The sequence below is a fragment of the Ornithorhynchus anatinus genome, chromosome 5 (assembly GCF_004115215.2).
Source record: "Ornithorhynchus anatinus isolate Pmale09 chromosome 5, mOrnAna1.pri.v4, whole genome shotgun sequence".
NCBI lineage: Eukaryota > Metazoa > Chordata > Mammalia > Monotremata > Ornithorhynchidae > Ornithorhynchus > Ornithorhynchus anatinus.
In genome coordinates, this window is record NC_041732.1 from 102,601,878 (window position 1) to 102,624,754 (window position 22,877).

Sequence of the window (22,877 nt, forward strand, 5' to 3'; positions counted from 1 at the left end):
GGTATTCCCCGTCGGACCCGCGGGCGACCCGGGCGGCGTCTCCGCCCGACGTCCGGACGGTCGGGGGGGCGGTGGGCGGTCCGCGCCCCCGCGCCCCTCACGTGCAAAATCCGAACCTCGGCTGTTTCCGGCCGGGCCGGCCGCCCCGGTGATCTCCGCGACCCCGGGGCCGTTCCCTGTCCCTTCCCCCCTCCTCCCGCTCCTCCCACCCCTCCCCTCCGACCGACTTGACCTTTTTTCAACTTTGGTGCGTACAAACAACTCCTCGCAACGAGAAGTGGTGCTGAGGTTTCGGGGCGGCGGGCTCGGGCGGGGCAGGGAGCAGAGTCAGAGCAGTCGACGGGGACGGACGACCGAGAGGACGGCGGGCTTCCGCCGGGCGGGAGCGGGGAGACGGACGTCGTAGACGCGCTCGGGGCCCGGGGCCGGCGGGCGGAGGGGAAACCGGGCCCCGGGAGGGGAGCCGGGCGCCCGCCGACCCGGGCCCTCGGGGTCCGGCGGCGGCCGGGGCCGAGCGAGAGGGCTCGGAGACTGGAGGACGATTATCTCTACTAAAGTCAGATGACTGCACTCAAAGGTGCCTTTTCACGAGAGATGAGACCGTAACCTTTGTTTTGTTTACTGTAACTTTGTTTCTGAAGCACTGACGGAAAAATCCCTGTAAAATGTCCGGAACACGCGTGTGCTCTGATTTTAACTGTAAATAGTGAAAGAATTTTTTAAGCACTTTCACCTAGATTTAAAACAGCAACTTGAAAAACAGTATGTTTTAGCAAGATCGGGGGCGGGCGGGGAGAGGAACTGTAAATACGTAGCAGAATATTTAACACGCTTCGGCCGACCTTCGTTTTTACCGTGTTCCGTAAAGCGGCATCGATGGGACGGAACGGAGGCTCGCTGCTCCGCTTCTGACGGGTCGACGCCCGAGAGCGTTATCAGGACGTAGAACGATCCAGAACTCAGATCGATAGGAAAAGATAAAATGAAAGAATCCTCCGCGCTCCGAGGAGACCCGAGCTGAGGAAGCAGAGTCTCTGTGGAGCGGGCTGATTTTCTAGTGCGGAGGAAGAGTTGGGACCAAACGGAGTCCTTAAAAAAACAAAACAAAAAAATGATATTTTGCGTATCCTGGCAGGACTCTCAACGCAGGTCTCGCTGGACTCCTTACTTTTACGCAGGGGTGCTTTGAAAACTTCACGTCTCGTGGATTTTAGGGAGCGAGGGATTCCGGATTTTAGGAAAAGCTCCGACCGTTGGGACGTCCGGCCGACGGGGCGGCGGCGGCGTCCACCCGCACGGGTCGTGGCGGGGGTCTGGAGGTGGCGGGGGGGGGCCGTTGGAGACCCTCCCCCAAGCCTTCCCCCCCACCCCACGACTGCGGGGCAGCAGTCATTAGATGCCGAGCTGAGGTCGTGACTTTCCTTGCGAGGGCCGCGGAGGGAGGCGTCAGCCGCCGACCCCCCCCCCCCCGCCCCGGCCCGGGACCCCCGCCCACCCCCCAACCCAAGAGTTGGACCGACCGGGTAGGTCCCCTCGAAGCAAACCACGCTGTTTTGTTTGGTTTTTTCTACCCACTACATATATAACCTACCTCAAATCTCAGTCATTAAAAATTAGCATGCTTTAGACTTATAGCGAAAAGGAAAAAAAAAAAACTATGCACAGCTATTTATCCCTTGCTGCTGAAGGTTTCTTAGAGAGAAAAATCAAATTGTTTTATTTTTTACTGGCGCTGTCTTTTTTTTTTTTTTTAAAGTCCCGAAGAGAACGAACAGAACCTTTTTATCATGGAAAATTTAAAAAAAAAAAGAAAAAAAAAAAAAGCCATTGCAACTCAAGAACCTAGCAGCGTGACGGTGCTATCCGCTAAATTCGTAGGATGTGGCGAGGGAGGAGGGAGCGGAGGCGTCGAGAGCCGTCCGGACGCCGCCCCGGTGGGCGAAAACTCACACCGGCCTCCCCGGGAGCAGCGACGGCGGACTCCCCGCCTCCGGCGTCGGGACGGACGGACGGACGGACCGCCGCCGTCCCACCGGCGGACCTCCCGCCCGATAGGTGCTCCGGGGATTTTGAGTTTGCGTGACCTTTCCGGACGCGGCCCGCGGAACCCCCTCCATCCGACCGAGACTCACTGGGGGGCAACGAAGAGGACCGGGGCGGGGAGCCCCTCTGCGCTCGCCCGCCGCCCGACCCCGGGCCCCGACTTCCAGCTCCCCGTTCCGTCTCCGCCGGAGCCCCACGGGGGAAACGCAAAATCGGCCCCGGACGGGGACCCCCCCCCCGCCGCCGAGGCGGGCTTCGCGGGCCCGGAAGCGCGCCCCCGGACGTCGAGGTCATCAGACTGACACGGTGCTATGGCGTCTGTCTCCGCGGAACCTTCCCCGGGCCGGCCGGGCCCGCCCAGGTGCTAGCCGGCGTGGCGCGGGCGCCCGACCGTCCACCGGCCCGAAACGGCGGAGAAACCGCTCTGGAGCCCGAGTTGCCGGTGGGGGCCGGGGCCTCCGGCGGTCAGAACGGACAGGGCCCCGCGCGGCCTCGGGGGAGTGAAGCCCAAGGGGCTCTCCGGAGACTCGCCGAGGGGACAGACCCCTTCTGGGGTTGAAGCGGCCCGGGACGCAAAAGCCATCTCCCTCTGCCCGGTGGAAAAGGCGGCCGGGCGGCCGGCCACCTGAACCTCGAGGTCTCCCTTCCTGCCGGACCCCTCGGGGCCCGGCGAGGTGCTCAGGGAGCCCCTGGGCGGTGGTCCTGCCCTCCTCCCCCCTCCCTCCGGTCCCCCTCCGTGGCTTCCGCTGCCTTCTGCTGACCGGAGGACGAGGAGGAGGAGGAGGTCGAAGCCATCCTGAGCCATCGTCGCCTTTCGGCCGTCTCTCTGGCCCCGGGCGAAGAACCGGCTCCCTCGGGCCGGCCGGCGGCCGCCGGACGTCCCGGAGGGCCAGAGCGAGGGGAAGGGGGAGGCGCTCGGCTCGGCTCGGCTCGTCCGTTGGTGCTACTTTAGTCGTTCCGCCGGGGTCGCGGTTTGGTGTCTGGGAACCGAACGGAGAGCTGCGTTTGGGGTCCGCTTGGCCGCCATCTTGGTGCCTAAGAAAATTACCTCAGAACCAGACTCCGGGGGACCGGGGGGCGGGAGCGGGACCATCCCGATGCCGGGAGCGAGGAGGATCACCCCACGGGGGACTCAGGCGCGGGCCAGGGGGCGTGTGCGTCGTGTGTGTGTATGCGCGTGTCTGCGTGGATGTCTGTGCGAGCGTCCGACCGTCTCATCCCACGCGGGCCCCTAGCGGGACTTCCCGCCCGGCGGCGGCGCTTCCCGGGCGGAGGACGGGATCTCCCTCCCTCCGTCGCGGCCGTCGACTTGAAATTCGAAATTCCGGTGCTGAAGAAGGGCATTTCCCACGGCGAGCCGCCCTCCCGCCCCCGCCCCGAAACACCGAGGGTTCCGGATGGGCCGCCACGAGCCACCCCCCAGCCCTCTCGCCGCGGATCGCCGAGGAGATCTCTCGAGGAAGAGGAGTCGGAACGGCCGGGGGAAAGGTCGCGTCCGTCGTCGTAGGTTTCCGGGGGTCGGGGGGGCCCTTGAGTCCGAAGACCCAAGTCGGGCCGAGCCGGAGAGGAAGTCCGACCCCCCCCTCCGCCGCCGCCGTCTCAGAGGTCTCGACCCCCGCGACCCAGTCCGCGGGAACGGGCCGAGACCCCCACGCGGCGGCCCCGGGCCCGAGAATCCGGGAGCCCTTGGACCCGCTAACTCATTTCCTTCTATTCTGATATCAGGGATCCGTTTTTATGGTGGGTGTGCGTGCCTGCGTGCGTGCGTATGTCTGCGTGTGTCTGTCCGTGCGCGCGTGTCATCTCTCCACATCGTTCAGGGATAAATTCACCGCTTATTCGTCCGGAATCCAAGGCGGGAACCCCCCCCCCCCCCACGGCCCCCGCCCCCGCCCGGGCCCTTCCGACTTCCGAACTCCTTTTCCGTCCGCACCGTCTCGTGGCGGGGGGACGGGAGGGGAGCGGAGGTCGGGGGTGGGGAGGGGGGCGGCCTCGTCCTCCTTCTGGCGCGTCTGCGTCGGAGAGGGGCGAGGGGAAGCGGGGCGGGGGGACGCCTACTGATGCGGTGGAGCGATCTAGAACTGTAGTTTGTCGGTGTTCTTTTTGTTTTCTCTCTCTCTTTCTTGTCTCTTTAAATTCACCTTTGGTTACCTGGCTTCCAGTGGTAGGGGGAACTGGCCCATACTTGAAGGTTCCATCTTGACTCTGGGACTGTGGCGATTTGAATGAGGTCAAAATTGTGTTTGGGGGTTGGCGGTTGGGGGGGGGGGGGGGCTGATTGATGAATGGTAGATTTTGCAATGTCTCAAGGCAATAGGGTGTGTATTATTCAACTGTAGATATTCTTAGTACGGTAAATCGATGCTGATAATTTTATTTTGTATAATTTCTACCTTTTTCGTTGGTTTTTTTTTTCTTCCCCTCCTCCTCTTCTCTCCCTTCCCCCCGCCTCCCCCCCCCGACGTTTCAGTAAATTTATTTTTAGGGTGCCTAAAAATTGCAAGTATGGATCCTCTTTTTTGTTTTTTGAATTGTATTTTATTATGATTTCCACAAACAGCTGGTTTGTGAAATGTATTACTCCTGATATCTTTAAAATATTGTGGGTGTTTTAATAAATTTTATATTTATTTTTTGCACTCAAATGCAGCCTGTTCCTTGCCGAGCCGATGGCCGGCAGCGGTTGGGTGGGAGCCGTCTCCCCGCCCCTCCCCGGCTCCCCCCCCGTCGTCGGTCGGACCCGGTCTTTCCTTGGCAGGTGGGCTTGAATCTCCGTTTCCCGGGTGCCCCGTGACCCGGGGACCCCGTTCCCCAGGTGCCCCAACACCCGGGGACCCCGTTCCCCAGTTGTCCCGTTTCCCAGGTGCCCCGTGACCCGGAGACCCCGTCTCCCAGGTGCCCCATGACCCAAGGACCCCATTTCCCATTCAGCCAGTAGTATTTATCGAGCGCTCACCCCGTGCAGGTTCCCAGGCGCCCCATGACCCGAGGACCCCGTTTCCCAGGTGCCCCATCATCTGGGGACCCCATTTCCCAGTTGTCCCATTTCCCAGGTGTCCCATTACTCAGGTGCCTCCTTATCCAAGGACCCCGTTTCTCAGGTGCCCCGTGACCTCAGGACCCCATTTTGCAGGTGGTCCATGACACGGGGACCCCATTTCCCACGTGCCCCGTTACCCAGGAGCCCCATTTCTCAGGTGGCCCATTACCGAGGAACTCTGTCACCCAGGTGCCCCATTCCCCGGGGACCCCAGGGGAAGGTCCGGTGTCCGCAGTCTGATCAGTCCCAGTGAGTGACACCCCAAAATGACCTTTGACTTCAATTTTACCTGGCGCTTCCTGACAGAGACACTTCCTCTCACATCTCTGGGTCCACGGGGAGTCCGCGGGGACACGGGGGACGGGGGGCGGGGACCTGACCTGAGCAGACTGGCGGCCCGAAAACGCCCTTCCGGCAAAGGGGCGAAGCGGGTAGCGGGTGGAGCCTGGGCCTGGGAGTCCGAAGACCCCTTTCGGCCACTCCTCCGCCGTGAGACCTCGGGCAAGTCGCTTCGCTTCTCTGGGCCTCGGTTTCCTCTTCGGTAAAAACAGAGATTAAAGATCCGTTCTCCCTCTCCCGTAGATCGCGAGCTCCCGGTGGGACAGAGACCGTGTCCGACCCGATCGCCTTGTACCTCACCTCACCGCGTAGCTCGGTGCTCGGCACAGAGAAGTGTGGAACAAATACCGTAGTTGTGACGGTGATGATGACGATGACGATCGCCAGGGGGAGGGGGCGAAACCAGGCGGGAGCAAAACGGGCTCAACGAATCCAGGCAGAACGAGGGAGGCCGACTCCCGGGACCTCAACGGTCTGGCCAAGGTCAGTCCAGTCGGCCCGTCGGTCGTATTTACTGAGCACTTACTCTGGGCAGGGCACTGTACTGAGCGCTTGGGAGAGGACAATAGACCGATAGAACAGACACATTCCCTTCCCGCAACGAGCTGACGGTCTAGAGGACGAGCTTTCAGCGTCCACCAGATGTGACTGTGTGACCCGTCTGAAGCCCCTCACCCTGTTTAGAGAAGCGGCGTGGCTCAGCGGCAAGTGCTCGGGCCTGGGAGTCAGAGGTCTTGGGTTCTAATCCCGGCTCCGCCACTTGTCAGCTGTGTGACTTTGGGCAAGTCACTTCACTTCTCGGTGCCTCAGTTCCCTCATCTGTCAAATGGGGATTAAGACGGTGAGCCCCACGTGGGACAACCCGAATACCTTGTGTCCAGCTTAGAACAGTGCTTGGCATTCATTCATTCATTCAATAGTATTTATTGAGCGCTTACTATGTGCAGAGCACCGGACTAAGCGCTCGGGATGAACGAGTCGGCAACAGATAGAGACGGTCCCTGCCGTTCGACGGGCTCACGGTCCGATCGGGGGAGACGGACGGACGAGAACGACGGCGATAGATAGAGTCGAGGGGAAGAACGTCTCGTAAAAACGATGGCGACTAAATAGAATCGAGGCGATGTACAATTCATTGACAGAATAAATAGGGCGATGGAAATATATACGGTCGAGCGGACGAGTACGGTGCCGTGGGGAAGGGAAGGGAGAGGGGGAGGAGCAGAGGGAAAAGGGGAAAAAGAGGGTTTAGCTGCGGAGAGGTAAAGCGGGGGCGGCAGAGGGAGTAGAGGGAGAAGAGGAGCTCGGTCTGGGAAGGCCTCTCGGAGGAGGTGAGTTTTAAGTAGGGTTTCGAAGAGGGGAAGAGAATCGGTTTGGCGGAGGCGAGGAGGGAGGGCGTTCCAGGACCGCGGGAGGACGCGGCCCGGGGGTCGACGGCGGGACGGGCGAGACCGGGGGACGGCGAGGAGGCGGGCGGCGGAGGAGCGGGGCGTGCGGGGCGGGCGGTGGAAAGGGAGAAGGGAGGAGAGGTAGGAAGGGGCGAGGTGACGGACAGCCTCGAAGCCTAGAGTGAGGAGTTTTTGTTCGGAGCGGAGGTCGATGGGCAACCACTGGAGTTGTTTAAGAAGGGGAGTGACGGGCCCGGATCGTTTCTGCGGGAAGATGAGCCGGGCGGCGGAGTGAAGAATAGACCGGAGCGGGGCGAGAGAGGAGGAAGGGAGGTCGGAGAGAAGGCCGACCCGGTGGTCTAGCCGGGATATAACGAGAGCCCGTAGCGGTAAGGTAGCCGTTCGGGTGGAGAGGAGAGGGCGGATCTCGGCGATATCGTAGAGGTGAGACCGGCAGGTCTCGGTAACGGATAGGACGCGGGGGGCGAACGAGAGAGACGAGTCGAGGACGACACCGAGATCGCGGGCCCGAGAGACGGGAAGGACGGTCGCGCCGTCCACGGTGATGGAGAAGTCTGGGAGAGGACCGGGTTCGGGAGGGAAGATGAGGAGCTCGGTCTCGCTCACGTCGAGTTTTAGGTGGCGGGCCGACATCCGGGCGGAGACGTCCCGGAGGCGGGAGGAGATGCGAGCCCTCCTGGCTCTTGGCACTTGTTGGCACACAGGTTGGCACTTAGTGCTCCGCCACTTGCCACTCGCTACTTGGGCAAGTCACTTCACTTCTCTGTGCCTCAGTGACCTCATCTGTAAAATGGGGATTAAGACTGTGAGCCTCATGTGGGACAACCCGATCACCTTGTAAATCTACCCCAGCGCTTAGAACGGTGCCCTGCACATAGGAAGCGCTTCACAGATGCGAACATTTTTATTATTATTGTCAGCTGTGTGACTTTGGGCTAGTCACTTCTCTTCTCTGTGCTTCGTTACCTCATCTGTAAAATGGGGATTAAGACTCAGCCCCGTGGGGGACAACCCGATTACCTTGTATCTATTCCAGCACTCAGAACAGTGCTTGGCACATAGTAAGCGCTTAACACATATCATCACCATCGTTTAATTGGACAGATAATGTCCTTCAGTGAGTGGGGGCAGGGTGGCTTAGCAGAAGGAGCGTGGACCTGGGAGACAGAGGACCCGAGTTCTAATCCTAGATCCACCACTCGCCTGCTGTGTGACCTTAAGCAAGTCACTTCACTTCCCGGGCCTCAATTATCTCGTCCGTAAAACGGGGGTGAAGACGGATAAGCCCCACGGGGGACGGGGACTGTGTCGGACCCTCCTATCCCCTATGCCCCCCCCCAGCGCTTAGTAGAGTGCCTGGCACAGAGTAAGTGCTTAATAAATACCATAAAAAGACCCAGCTCTTCCCACTGGCCGGCCAGAGAAGACTTGGGTTTTCATCCCAGTTCCACTGCCTGTCTGCCGTGACCTTGGACGAGTCACTTCGCTCTTCTGGGCCTCGGTTTCCTCATCTGGGAAAAAGGGTGTTGCCGGGCAGCCGGCCAGTGAGGCGCTAGCCGGCCGGCGAGCCGTTAGCCGGCCGACGGGGTGCCAAGCTGACCGGCGAGGTGCTGACCGGCCGACCGACGAGTTCGACGGTCTGGCTTCTTCCGGCGAGTGTCGGAGCCGTCTGGGCTCTCCAGCGGATTTTCCAACCCTGCGGTTCCTTTCTCTGATTTATTTGGAGGCGGAGGGAGAGATCCTCTTGGGAAGCGATCCGTCTCGTCTTATTTATCGGCCCGGGCTCGTAGAGGGAAACGTTCTCGCCCGTTACTGGAAGTGAAGGATCCAAAGACAAAACGTGGAACTGGAAGCCGGAGGGGGCCGGCGTGACCTAATTCTCCGGCAGCAGAGCCCCGCTGCGCCGCTTCGTCAGGGAAGGTGGCCTTAGTCCAGTGCTCTGCGCACAGTAAGTGCTCGATAAATACGATCCAATGAATGAAGGAATGAAAGTGGAGCTGTCCCTGGTCCGGGGGAGAGGAAGGAGGCGGTCTGCTTCGGTTTCTTTTTTGTAAGGCTGTTTCTTCAGCGCTGGTTGATCGATGGATGGATGGATGGATGGGCGGGTGGGCGGATGGATGGATGGATGGATGGATGGATGGATGGATGGATGGATGGATGGATGGATGGAGGAGCATCATGGCCTAGTGGCAAGAGCCGGGGCTTGGGCGTCAGAGGTCGTGGGTTTTAATCCCCGTTTCACTACTTGTCTGCTCTGTGACCTTGAGCGAGTCTCTTCACTTCTCTGGGCCTCAGTGACCTCATCTGTAGAATGGGGATGAAGCCTGTGAGCCCCACGTGGGACAATCTGATCACCTTGTATCTACCCCAGTGCTTAGAACAGTGCTTGGCACAAAGAAAGCGTTTAACAAATACCATCGTCATCATCATCATTATTATGGATGGATTCCTGGGGACCCCACGGCCTCGCCTTTGGGGGGGGGGATTCATTCATTCAATAGTATTTATTGAGTGCCTACGATGTGCAGAGCACTGTACTAAGCGCTTAATTCCATAACCTCCCCCCTCTCCCCCAGGGTCCAGCTGCTCCGAACAGCTTTGCTGCCAGAAAACCGGGCCGGGGCCATCAGCTCCCCTTGGGCAGGGAACACCCCTCTTCTGTTGTACCATTGAACCCTCCCAACCGCTTAGTCCACTGCTCTGCACCCCAGCCTTCACTTTGCTAAGTTGAGCAACATAGCATCGTAGACAGAGCACGGGCCCGGGAGGGAGAAGGTCGTGGGTTCTAATGCCGCCACTTGTCCGCTCCGGGACCTCGGGCAAGTCCCTCCGCTTCTCTGGGCCTCAGTTCCCTCATCTGCAAAACGGGGATGGAGCCCGTGAGGCCCCCCGTGGGACAGGGACCGCGTCCGACCCCGTTTGCTTGTACCCACCCCAGCGCATAGTACACTGCCTGGGGGAAGCAGCGTGGCTCACTGGCAAGAGCCCGGGCTGGGGAGTCCGAGGTCATGGGTTCGAATCCCGGCTCCGCCGCTTTCCAGCTGTGTGACTTTGGGCCAGTCACTTCACTTCTCTGGGCCTCAGTGACCTCATCTGTCAAACGGGGATTAAAAACTGTGAGCCGCACGTGGGACGATCTGATGACCCCGTATCTCCCCCAGCGCTTAGAACAGTGCTTTGCACCTAGTAAGCGCTTAACAAACACCACCCTTTTTATTATTACAAAGTAAGCGCTTAACAAACGCCATCATGATTCTAGGCGCTCAATAAATACGACTGAGTGAGCGAGTGAGAGCGCGGGCGGGCTGAGGAGGAGGGGGGTGTGAGGCGTCTTCCGGGGCGGCAGGGGGCGCTCGGCCCCCCTCCCCCCCGCCGGGCGCGCGCGCTGTCCCGAGTTGCCCTTTTCCCTCCCCCCCCCCTGCTTCGACCGCGCCCATGCGCGCGTGCGCTGAGCCGCGTTCTATCCCGCGCAGGCGCGCTCCCCCGTCACGTGGTGCCGCCGCGGCCCGCCCTCCCCCCCCCCGCCGCACGCGGCCGCGGCGCGCGCCCCGCCTCGCGCCCGGCTCCGCTCCGCCCCCTGGCGGCGGCTTTGGGGCCTGCCCTTGGCCATGGCGATGGCGGCGGCCGCGCGGCTGCTGTGCGGGAGCCGGGTGAGGAGGGGGAGGGGAAGGGAAGGGGGAGGGGGAGGAAGGAGGTTGGGGTGACCCTCGGGGGGGCCCTGAGAATTGGGGGGTGCGGGGAGGGGTCTGCCCCTCCTCCCCAGGCGGGTGACCTTGGGCAGCGCCCGCTGTCACCTCTGCCAGCCTCGCCTCTGCCTCCCTCCGTGGCCTTTCTGGAGCACCCACTGTGTGCAGAGCGCTGGGGAGAGGGCCGTGCAACAGCCAACATGGTTCCAATGGGTGTGAGCCTCACGTGGGACCGCCTGATGACCTTGGATCTCCCCCCGCGCTTAGAACAGGGCTTCGCACATAGGAGACGCTTAACAAACACCACCCTTGTCAGTATTGTTAAGCACATTCCCTTCCCCCAGTGAGGTGACAGTCTAGAGGAGGAGAGCCAGACTTTAATGGAAATGTGGAAATGACAGATGTGGACATAAGTGGTGCGGGGAGGAGCAAAGGGAGCCAGTCATTCATGCATTTAATTGTAGTTATTGAGCGCTTACTATGTGCAGCGCACTGGACTGAGCGCTTGGAATGGACAATTGGGCAACAGATAGAGACCATCCCGGCCCAACCACGTGCTGACGGTCCAAACAGGGGAGACGGATAATAATGGTGGTATTTTGTAAGCGCTTACTGTGCGCAAAGCACTGTTCTGAGCGCTGGGGGGGGATCCAAGGTGATGTGGTTGTCCCACGTGGGGCTCGCAGTCTTCACCCCCATTTGACAGATGAGGGAACTGAGGCCCAGTGAAGTGACTTGCCCAAAGTCACCCAGCTGACAAGCAGCCGAGCCGGGATTGGAACCCACGACCTCTGACTCCCAAGGCCGGGCTCTTTCCGCTGAGCCACGCCGCAAGTCGGGGCGACGCAGAAGGGAGTGGGAGCCGAGGAAAATCGGGGCTCAGTCAGGGAGGGCTTCTTGGAGGAGGCGGGCCTTCGACACATTCCAAGCGCTTAGTCCAGTGCTCTGCACATTGTAGGGGCTCAGTAAATACGATTAAACGAATAAGGCTTTGAGGTGGGGGTGGGGGGAGAGTCATCGTCTGTGGGATTAGAGGAGGAAGAGCTTTCCAGGCCAGAGGGTCGACGGCGGGACCGGTGAGCCGGAGGCCCAGGGAGGAGGTGAGCGGCGGCAGAGGAGCGGAGGGTGCGGCCCGGGATGGAGGAGGAGGAGAGGAGGGAGGGGAGGGAGGAGGGGGCCAGGGGATGGACACCTTGGAAGCCCGTGGTGACAAGTTTTTGCTCGATGCAGAGGTGGATGGACAACCGCCGGAGATTCCTGAGGAGCGGGGGTGACATTCCTTCATTCGGTGGCATTTACTGAGCGCTTACTGTGTGCAGGGCACCGGACTAAGCGCCCGGGAGAGGACGATACAACAATAAACGGAGCCCAGGCCTGGGAGTCAGAAAGTCATGGGTTCTAATCCCGGCTCTGCCACTTCTCCGCTCTGTGACCTTGGTCAAGTCATTTCACTTCTCTGGGCCTCAGATACCTCATCTGGAAAATGGGGATGGAGATCGCGAGCCCCAAGTGGGACAACAACCCGATGACCTTGTATCTACCCCAGCAGTTAGAAGAGTGAGCGCTTAGAACGGTGCTTGGCACATAGTAAGCGCTTGACAAATGCCATCATCCTCCACAGATACGTTCCCTGCCCACCGCAAGCTGACAGTCTAGAGAGTGCACCGGTACCTCGAGGATCCCTGCTCGGGGAGCTAATCGGTGGAGTTGGACCCGGGTGGCAGTAATGATAATGAGAATAATTATCACGGCCCGTGTTGAGCGCCTGCTCTGTGTCAAGCACCGTTCTAAGCGCTGGGGTAGATCGGAGCCGATACCGTTCCGGCTTCAGGTCTGCCCCGGGGCCTGCTGTGTGAGCTCAGACCCTCAGCTGCCCTCTCTGGGCCCCGGGGCCGCGGCCGTCCGGGAGGGGCCGGGGAGGCAGCCCCCCGACTCCGGGAGCCCGCGGCCGAACTAGAGGCCGCCCGGTCCGGGGGGGCTCCGGGGGCGGGCGGCCGTGGCCGCCGTCCCCTCCGCGGGGCCGTGGCCTGACCCGCCTCTCCCGACGGCTCCAGGTTCTTCTGCTGGGCTGCCCGCGGAGGACGTTCGCCGCTCAGACGCAGGGAGAGCTGAGAGTCGCCCGCCTCCTCCGAGAAAAGTTTCCTCGGGCTGCGGCCATCAGAGTCGTGGACATCTCAGGTGACTGCTGGGGGCCGGGAGCTCTCTCTGCGGGGCTGGGACTGCAGTAATCACGATGGTATTTGTAAAGCGCTTACTTTGTGCCGAGCGCTATTCCGAGTGCTGGGGTAGATAGAAGGTCATCAGCTGGTCCCACTTAGGGCTCACGGTCGTAATCCCCGTTTTACGGATGAGGGAACCGAGGCACCGAGAAGTCAAGTGGCTTGCCCAGAGTCCCACGGCCGACAGGTGGCGGAGCCGGGATTAGAACCCATGACCGACGACTCCCAGGCCCGGGCTCTTGCCACTAGGCCAATGCTGTCTCTCGCATCCGGAGCCCAGAGCGGGGCCTTTTAGCCCCGGCCCTGACGGGGGCCGCAGACACCCCCCGAAGCTCCTCCCACCCACCAGCTTTTTGGACTGATTGTGTGCGTTGGATGGTTCCGTTGGATTCTCCCTAGTGCTCAGTACAGTGCCGTGCACAGAGTAAGCCCCCCACAGATACCCTTGACCGACTGTTACTGTGACTGTTGAGAAGCAGCGTGGCTCACTGGAAAGAGCCGGGGCTTTGGAGTCAGAGGTCATGGGTTCGAACCCCGGCTCTGCCACTTGTCAGCTGTGTGACTTTGGGCAAGTCACTTCACTTCTCGGTGCCTCAGTTCCCTCATCTGGAAAATGGGGATGAAGACCGTGAGCCCCACGTGGGACAACCTGATTCCCCTGTGTCTACCCCAGCGCTTAGAACGGTGCTCGGCACGTAGTAAGCGCTTAATAAATACCAACATTATTACATTATTATGTTACACTGGGGAAGGAGCAAGGCCTCGTGGATAGAGCATGGGCTGGGGAGACGGACCTCTAATCCCGGCTCTGCCACTCGTTTGCTCTGTGACCTTGGACGAGTCACTTCACATCCCGGGGCCTCGGTCCCCTCACCTGGAAAATGGGGATGAAAACTGAGCCCCTCGCGGGACAGGGATCGTGTCCAACCCGACTATCTTGCATCTCCCCCAGCGCTTAGAACAGTGCTCTGCACATAGTAAGCGCTTAACAAATACCAACATTATTATTATTATCATTATTATTAGTAGTATTTTTCCCTTTGAACCTACCCTTTGGTGTGGCTTCACCATCCAGAGCATAAGCAGTGTAGCCTAGTGGAAAGAGGCCGGGCCTGGGGGTCAGGGGACTTGCGTTCTCACCCCAGCTTTGGCCGCTGGGTGACCGTGGGCAAGACCCTTCACTTAATAGCGCGGCTAGTGGAAAGAGCCCCGGGTTTGGGAGTCAGAGGTCGTGGGTTCTAATCCCGACTCCGCCGCTTGCCAGCTGTGTGACTGTGGGCAAGTCGCTTCACTTCTCTGGGCCTCAGAGATCTCATCTGTCAAATGGGGATGAAGACTGTCAGCCCCACGGGGGACAACCTGATCACCTTGTATCCCCCCAGCGCTTAGAATAGTGCTTGGCACAGAGTAAGCCCTTAACAGATACCACCGTTATTATTATTATTGTTAATAATAATGATAATCATCATCACTGTGCTATTTGTTAAGCGCTTCCTACGTATCAGGCCCTGGACTAGGTCCTGGGGTGGATCCAAATAAATCGGGTCAGACACAGTCCCCGTCCCATCTGGGCCTCACAGTCTTCATTCCCATTTTACAGATGAGGGGACTGAGACCCAGGGAAGGGAAGTGACTCGCCCAAGACCACACGGCAGACAAGGGGCGGGGCCGGGATTAGAACCCACGACCTCCCGACTCCCAGACCTGGGCCGTAGCCACTAGGCCGGGCTGTTTCCGCGGATGGGGCGGTGTCTCCCTGCCCCTCCGCTTCAGTCCGGCGGAAGCCTCGTGGGCCGGGAGTGAGTCTTGGTTGTGGTTCTGTGGTGTCTCCCGAGCGCTTAGCGCAGTGCGCTGCGCCCAGAGGGTCCTCAGTAAACGCCGTTAACGTTGACGAAGGGCGGCGTCTGAGGGGGCGGGGGCGAATCCTCTCTGTTCCCCGTCTCCTCGGGGGGTCCCAAACCGGAAGGGGTCCCAGAGTCCTGTCGTCCGTCAGTCCGTCGAATCGCATGGAGCGCTTACTGCGTGCGGAGCGCTGAACTGAGCATTTGGGAGAGGACAGCACAACACTAGAACAGACACATTCCCAGCCCACAACGAGCTGACAGCCCGGCGAGGGGAGACGGACAGGAATAGAAATAAATCGATGACGGATACGGACGTAAGCGGCGCGGGGCCGGGAGGGGGGATGGAGAAGGGAGCCGTCGGGGCGACGCCGAAGGGAACGGGAGAAGAGGAGAGGGGGGCGCAGCCAGGGAAGCCTTCTTGGAGGAGGTGGGCCTGCGATAAGGCTTCGAAGCGGGGCGGGGGAGAGTCATCGTCTGTGGGATGGGAGGAGGGAGGGCGTCCCGGGCCAGAGGCGGGACGTGGGCCGGGGGTCGGCGGCGGGCCGGGCGGGCCGGACGCCCGAGGCCCAGTGCGAGGGTTGGCGTTGGAGGAGCGGAGGGTGCGGGCAGGGTTGGAGCAGGGGGCCGTGGGGGGTCCGAGCACCGGCCCGCCCTTCCGGGGCAAAGGCCCGGGGTCGGGCGAGCGGCAGCGGGGAGGGATTTCTTCCCGAGATCAGGGACCTCCGTGCAGGTGGCCCTGAAGGGTGGCGGGAGAGGCCTCCTCTTCCTCTTCTCCTCTTCCTCCTCCCCGTCTTCCTCCCGGCCCCCTCCCCCTACCAGAGAGGGTGGGGCGGGGTGGCGGTGAGCGAGCCTCGCCCCCCCCCCCCGGAGACCCGGGCAGCGGGCCGCCCCACCCTCGGGGCCCACCGGCCGCTGCCTGCCCCGGATAGCTAATCTGGGAGAGCCGGCGGGGGGGCGGCGGCCTCTTCGCCGTCTTGGTCGCCATCGTGGTGGCCGCTTACTGTTCATTCATTCATTCATCCATCCATCCATTCATTCGATAGTATTTATTGAGCGCTTACTATGTGCAGAGCACTGGACTAAGCGCTTGGAATGGACAGATCGGTAACAGATAGAGACGGTCCCTGCCCTTTGACGGGCTTACGGTCTAATCGGGGGAGACGGAAAGACAAGAATACTGTGGCCCGGGCGCTGTCCTAAGCGCCGGAGTCGATACCCGCTGATCAGCTGGGACACAGTCCGGGTAATAATAACGATGGGATCTGTTAAGCGCTTACTATGTGCCAAGCACTGTTCTAAACGCCGGGGGAGAGACAAGGTCATCAAGTCGTCCCACGTGGGGCTCACCGTCTTCATCCCCCTTTTACAGATGAGGTCGCCGAGGCCCAGAGAAGTGAAGTGTCTTGCCCAAGGTCACACAGCTGACAAGCGGCAGAGCCGGGATTAGAATCCACGACCTCTGACTCCCGAGCCGGGGCTCTCTCCACCGAGCCACGCTGCTCCTGTCCCCCACGGGGCTCACCGTCTTCGTCCCGTTTTACAGAGGAGGTAACTGAGGCACAGAGTACAGAGCAGTGTATTGAGTGCGTGGGAGAGGAGTCCAATTCAACGGGTCGGGCAGACCTGGTCCCTGCTCAACGCAAGCTTTCAGTGTAGACGAGCATTTAGTACAGTGCTTTGCACAGAGTAAGCGCTCAGTAAATACGACCGAATAGACTGCTGTCGGGTTCAGGTACCCCTGGATGGGTCTGCAGCCTGTGAGCGCTGTGCGGCCCGGCACGGAGGCTGCAGCACGGCCCAGTGGTTAGAGCCGCGGCCTGGGAGGCAGGAGGACCTGGGTTCTCATCCCGGCTCCGCCCCTCGTCTGCTGCGTGACCTCGGGCGAGTCGCTTCACTTCTCCGGGCCTCAGTTCCCTCGTCTGTCAAATGGGGATGGAGACCGGTGAGCCCCACGTGGGACCGGGGCTGTGTCCAACCCCATTTGCTTGTATCTCCCCCAGTGCTTAGTACAGCGCCTTGCATATAGTGAGCGCCTAACAGAGAAGCAGCATGGCTCAGTGGCAAGAGCCCGGCTTGGGAGTTAGGTCGTGGGTTCTGATCCCAGATCTGCCACTTGTCTGCAGTGTGACTTGGGGCAAGTCACTTCATTTCTCTATGCCTCAGTTCCCTCATCTGCAAAATGGGGATTAAGACTGGAGCCCCATGGGGGGCAACCTGAAGCTCATTGTGGGCAGGGAGCGTGGCTCAGTGGAAAGAGCCCGGGCTTGAGAGTCAGAGATCATGGGTTCGAATCCCGGCTCTGCGACTGTGGGCAAGTCACTTCACTTCTCTGTGCCTCGGTTCCCTCATCTGGAAAATGGGGATGAAGACTGTGAGCCTCACCTGGGACAACCTGATGACCCTGTATCTACCCCGGCGCTTAGAACAGTGCTGGGCACATAGTAAAGCGCTTAACAAATACCAACATTGTTATTATTATTATGATTGTCTGTTTATTGTATTGTCGTCATGGCTCAGTGGAAAAAACCCGGGCCGGGGGGGTCAGAGGTCATGGGCTCTAATCCCGGCTCCGCCACTTGTCAGCTGTGTGACTTCTCTGAGCCTCAGTTACCTCGTCTATAAAATGGGGGTTAGGACTGTGAGCCCCACGTGGGACAACCTGATCACCTTGTATCCCCCCCAGCGCTTAGAACAGTGCTTCGCACAGAGTAAGCGCTTAACAAACACCATCGTAATTATTATTACTACTCTCCCAAGCACTTAATACAGTGCTCTGCACACAGTAAGCGCTTAACAAATACCACCACTATTATTATTATTACTCTCTCAAGCGCTTAATACAGAGCTCTGCCCACAGTAAGCACGCAGTAAGTACGACTGAGTGAACGAGGTCCGGTTGTTATCATCATCCTCACTTACAATCTTTGGCAAACGCTCGTCGTAGGCGGCTGCGGAGCAATGTACGAAATCCACATCGAATCCGAAGAGTTTAAAGAGAAAAGGACCGTGCAGCAGCACCAGATGGTCAATCAGGTTCGTGTCGTGCTCCACCCCGGGGTCGGGCGGCTGGCCGGTGCAATCGTCTCTGCAGTCCTCTGCGCGGGAAGCTCCTTGCCGGCGGGGAGTGGCTGGCGTGTACTGTGCTGTCCTAAGCGTTCATTCATTCATTCAATAGTATTTATCGAGCGCTTACTATGTGCAGAGCACCGGACTAAGCGCTCGGAATGAACGAGTCGGCAACAGATAGAGACGGTCCCGGCCGTTCGACGGGCTCACGGTCCGATCGGGGGAGACGGACGGACGAGAACGACGGCGATAGATAGAGTCGAGGGGAAGAACGTCTCGTAAAGACGATGGCGACTAAATAGAATCGAGGCGATGTACAATTCATTGACAGAATAAATAGGGCGATGGAAATATATACGGTCGAGCGGACGAGTACGGTGCCGTGGGGAAGGGAAGGGAGAGGGGGAGGAGCAGAGGGAAAAGGGGAAAAAGAGGGTTTAGCTGCGGAGAGGTGAAGGGGGGGCGGTAGAGGGAGTAGAGGGAGAAGAGGAGCTCGGTCTGGGAAGGCCTCTCGGAGGAGGTGAGTTTGAAGTAGGGTTTCGAAGAGGGGAAGAGAATCGGTTTGGCGGAGGCGAGGAGGGAGGGCGTTCCGGGAACGCGGGAGGACGCGGCCCGGGGGTCGACGGCGGGACGGGCGAGACCGGGGGACGGCGAGGAGGCGGGCGGCGGAGGAGCGGGGCGTGCGGGGTGGGCGGTAGAAAGAGAGAAGGGAGGAGAGGTAGGAAGGGGCGAGGTGACGGAGAGCCTCGAAGCCTAGAGTGAGGAGTTTTTGTTTGGAGCGGAGGTCGATGGGCAACCACTGGAGTTGTTTAAGAAGGGGAATGACGGGCCCAGATCGTTTCTGCGGGAAGATGAGCCGGGCGGCGGAGTGAAGAATAGACCGGAGCGGGGCGAGAGAGGAGGAAGGGAGGTCGGAGAGAAGGCCGACACGGTGGTCTAGCCGGGATATAACGAGAGCCCGTAGCGGTAAGGTAGCCGTTCGGGTGGAGAGGAGAGGGCGGATCTCGGCGATATCGTAGAGGTGAGACCGGCAGGTCTCGGTAACGGATAGGACGCGGGGGGCGAACGAGAGAGACGAGTCGAGGACGACGCCGAGATCGCGGGCCCGAGAGACGGGAAGGACGGTCGCGCCGTCCACGGTGATGGGGAAGTCCGGGAGAGGACCGGGCTCGGGAGGGAAGACGAGGAGCTCGGTCTCGCTCACGTCGAGTTTTAGGTGGCGGGCCGACATCCGGGCGGAGACGTCCCGGAGGCGGGAGGAGACGCGAGCCCGAAGGGAGGGGGAGAGGACGGGGGCGGAGACGTAGATCCGCGGGTCATCCGCGTAGAGACGGTCGTCGAAGCCGTGACAGCGGATGAGTTCGCCGAGGGAGTGAGTGTAAATGGAGAACGGAAGAGGGCCGAGAACCGACCCTCGAGGAACTCCGACGGTTAAAGGATGGGAGGGGGAGGAGGCGCCGGCGAAGGAGACCGAGAACGACCGGCCGGAGAGGTGAGAGGAGAACCGGGAGAGGACGGAGTCCGTGAAGCCGAGGCGAGATAAGGTATGGAGGAGGAGGGGACGGTCGACGGTGTCACAGGCGGCAGAGAGGTCGAGGAGGATCAGAATGGAGTAGGAGCCATTGGATTTGGCAAGAAGGAGGTCACGGGTGACCTTAGAGAGAGCAGTCTCGGTAGAGTGGAGGGGACGGAAGCCAGATCAGCAGCCAGAGCAGCAGCGTGGCTCAGTGGAAAGAGCACGGGCTTTGGAGTCAGGGCTCATGAGTTAGAATCCCAGCTCTGCCACTTGTCGGCTGTGTGACTGTGGGCGAGTCACTTAACTTCTCTGTGCCTCAGTTCCCTCATCTGTAAAATGGGGATTAAGACTGTGAGCCCCACATGGGACAACCTGATTCCCCTATGTCTACCCCAGCGCTTAGAACAGTGCTCGGCACATAGTAAGCGCTTAACAAATACCAACATTATTAGATCGGAGGGGGTCCGGGAGAGAATGGGAGTTAAGGAATTCTAAGCATCGATTGTAGACGACCCGTTCTAGGATCTGGGAAAGGAAGGGTAGTAGGGAGATAGGGCGATAACCGGAGGGGGAAGTGGGGTCGAGAGCGGGTTTTTTTAGGATGGGGGAGACGTGGGCATGTTTGAAGGCAGCGGGGAAGGAGCCCTTGGAGATCGAGTGGTTAAAAATAGAAATTAAGGAAGGGAGGAGGGCAGGGGCGACGGTTTTAATAAGGTGAGAGGGAATGGGGTCCGAGGCGCAGGCGGAGGGGGTGGCACTCGCGAGGAGGGAGGAGATCTCCTCTGAGGATACCGCAGGGAAGGATGGGAAAGTAGGGGAGGGGGTCGGTGGGGGGGAGGGGAGAGGCGGAGGGGTGACTTTGGGGAGCTCAGACCCGATCGTGTTGATTTTCGTGAGGAAATAGGTGGCCGGATCATTGGGGGTGAGAGATGGGGGAGGGGGAGGAACCGGGGGCCTAAGGAGAGAGTTACAGTTCCGGAACAATCGGCGGGGGTGACGGGCATGGGTGTCGATGAGGGAGGAGAAGAAGCTTTGCCTGGCGGAGGAGAGGGCAGAGTTAAGGCAGGAAAGGATAAATTTGAAGTGTGTGAGGTCGGCTCGGTGCTCGGACTTTCGCCAGCGGCGCTCGGCAGCTCGACCGTAGGAGCGTAGGAGGCGGACGGAGGAGGCGATCCGGGGCTGTGGGTTAGTGGAGCGAGAGCGGCGGAGGGAAAGGGGGGCGAGAGAGTCGAGATGAGTAGAGAGGGTGGAGTCGAGAGCGGACACCCGATCGTCGAGAGTGGGAAGTGAGGACAGGGCGGCGAGGTGAGGAGAGATGCTTTTGGAGAGACGGATGGGATCGAGAGAGCGGAGGTCTCCGTGGGGCAGTAGCGAAGATTTGCGGGGGGAGGGAGTGTGAGAGATGAGGCAGGTGAGAAGGTTATGGTCGGAGAGAGGGATTTCAGAGTCGGTGAGGGAGGAGATAGTGCAGCGGTAGGAGATGACGAGATCGAGGGTGTGACCGAGTCGGTGAGTGGGCGCGGTATGGTGGCTAAGCGCTTAGCCCAGTGCTCCGCACACAGCAAGCCTCATTGATTGATTGGCGTTTACACCATACCCGAAGAACAGAGGTTCGTATTTTCCCGGCCACCCAAGCTAACCCTGTCCCTGAGAAACTAGGGAAGCGGCTCGGCCTGGAGGGAAGAGCACGGGCCTGGGAATCAGAGAACCTGGGATCTGATTCCCGGCTCCGCCGCTCCTCCGCCGTATGACCTCGGGTAAGTCACTTCAGATTCCCTGAGCCAGAGTTCTCTCGGCCGTAAAATGGGGATTCAATCTTCCCGCCTCCGGCTTGGCCCGCCGAGGCCCATGTGGGACGGGGACCGTGTCCAACCTGATGAGCTTCTTTTTACCCAGTGCCCGGCACATAGTAAGCGCTTAACAGATACCGTTAAAAAACCCAAAAACCCTCCAGCAGGCAATCGATGGCAAGTACGACGACGATACTTGAAGGGTGATATAATGAGTTAGTAGATGTGCGTTGTGGGCAGGGAATGGGTCTGTTCATTGTTCTGTTGTACTCTCCCACGCATTCAGTAAAACGCTTTGCACGCAGTAAGCATACAATGAATACGATCGAGTGAACGAACAGATGAACACAGTCCCTGTCCACAACGAGCCCGGCAGCTGAGCTCGAGGAGACCTTCGGGTCGGCTCCCCGTTCTGATCCTGCCTCTGGCCACCGTCTCGCCGTGTGACCGTAAGCAAGTCATTTTCTGACTCGGGGCCTCGGTCTCCTGCTCTGTCAAACGAGGGCGGGGGAGTGAACCCGGGGTCACCGCAGAGAGCATTATTCCGAAGGAGGGAGCCACTATCACCCCCAGCTTTAGTAAAGGATTTCGCGGGGACTAAATCATCCTTATTATTAGGGTATTTGTTAAACGCTCACTAGATGTGTCAAGCACTGTTCCAAGAACCGGGGTAGATCCAAGCTAATCAGGTTGGACCCAGTCCCCTGTCCCGCATGGGGCTCACACTCTTAATCTCCATTTTCCAGAGGAGGGAACTGAGGCCCAGAGAAGCGACTTGCCCCGCGTCACCTGGCGGATGAGTGGCAGAGTCGGGATTTGAACCCAGGTCCTTGGGACTCCCAGGGCCGGGCTCTACCCCCAGGCCGCACTGCTTCTGCAAACTACTGGAAAACTGGAGAATTCTGTCACGCGGAGGCAGGCGGGGGCGAGTGCGAACTAATGCGCCTCTTTATTTCTTTAGGCACTAAAAGAAGAGATTAAAGAAATGCACGGCCTAAGGATATTCACGTCTGTCCCGCGGTCCTGAAGACACCCCCCTCACCCCACCCCCACCCCCGCCTCTCCCTCTCCCTCTCCCTCGCCAACCCCAGCCGGTCCCTGCGCGGGTTGAGACAGTTTTCCAAGATGACCGACGAGCCCATTTGCCCAGCAGCCCGGAGACTTGTAATCGCAGATAGAGATTTTGGCCGTCGGGATGCTCGTTCGGTGCAGAGCGACGCCGGAGGTGCGATTTCTGAAAAGGGTGATGCTCCTGTTTGCCCTTTTCCCCTCGGAGGGAGACGCCGGACTTTGGTTCTAAAGAAACAGAGAAGGTCGTGGCTCCCGTTCACCCGCGGCCTCGGGTCCCCCCGTCTCCCTTCCGCCGTCGGGGTTTGCTAGCGCTCTGCGCGCGGTCAGCGTTCAGTAAATACCGTTGCTGCCTCGACGGACTGGTAGAGATGGGGTGACCGGTCACCTTTCGGCCTCTATGACTTGGGGAGGTTTTTTTTTTTCATTCTTTATTTAAGATCGGCAGCGGAGTAAGAGGAAATAAAAATCCGAGCTTGTGACGTCCAAGTGTGAGTCGCGTGCCCGAGCGGAAATTTCTGCAGACCGATGCTAGGTCTCCTCTGCCCCGGAGGAAAGGGGAAAAATGGGTCTGGCCGTTGGCCGTTAGAAAGCGAAGGAGATTTGTTTGTCAGGAATGTCTGTAATTATTATAATAATGGTATTTGTTAAGCGCTTACTATGTGCCAAGCACTGTTTTAAGCGCAGGGGTCCACGCAAGGAGATCAGGTTATTCCACGGGGGGCTCACAGAAGCAACGTGGCTCGGTGGAAAGAGCCCGGACTGGGGAGTCAGAGGTCATGAGTTCTAATCCCGACTCCCCTGCTGTCAGCTCTGTGACCTTGGGCCAGTCACTTCACTTCTCTGGGCCTCAGTGA

The 22,877-nt window shown here is 59.8% G+C and overlaps 1 protein-coding gene across 1 annotated transcript; it reads left to right on the plus strand.

Moving 5' to 3' along the window:
• Positions 1–10,402: 10,402 nt before the first annotated feature.
• BOLA3 (bolA family member 3) lies at positions 10,403–22,509 on the plus strand. Its single transcript, XM_029064497.1, has 4 exons — positions 10,403–10,481; positions 12,572–12,695; positions 17,525–17,613; positions 21,914–22,509. The coding sequence occupies exons 1-4, from the start codon at positions 10,440–10,442 to the stop codon at positions 21,977–21,979; spliced, it is 321 nt and encodes a 106-aa protein (XP_028920330.1). The 5' UTR covers positions 10,403–10,439; the 3' UTR covers positions 21,980–22,509.
• The last annotated feature ends 368 nt before the right edge of the window (positions 22,510–22,877 follow it).

What these genes read in the sequence shown, in the direction of transcription:
- BOLA3 (XM_029064497.1), top strand. Translation starts at nt 10,440, where the DNA reads ATGGCGATGGCGGCGGCCGCGCGGCTGCTGTGCGGGAGCCGG. An exon ending in GGCTGCTGTGCGGGAGCCGG is followed by an intron (nt 10,482 to 12,571) that starts GTGAGGAGGGGG and finishes CGACGGCTCCAG; the next exon opens with GTTCTTCTGCTGGGCTGCCC. An exon ending in AGCACCAGATGGTCAATCAG is followed by an intron (nt 17,614 to 21,913) that starts GTTCGTGTCGTG and finishes TTATTTCTTTAG; the next exon opens with GCACTAAAAGAAGAGATTAA.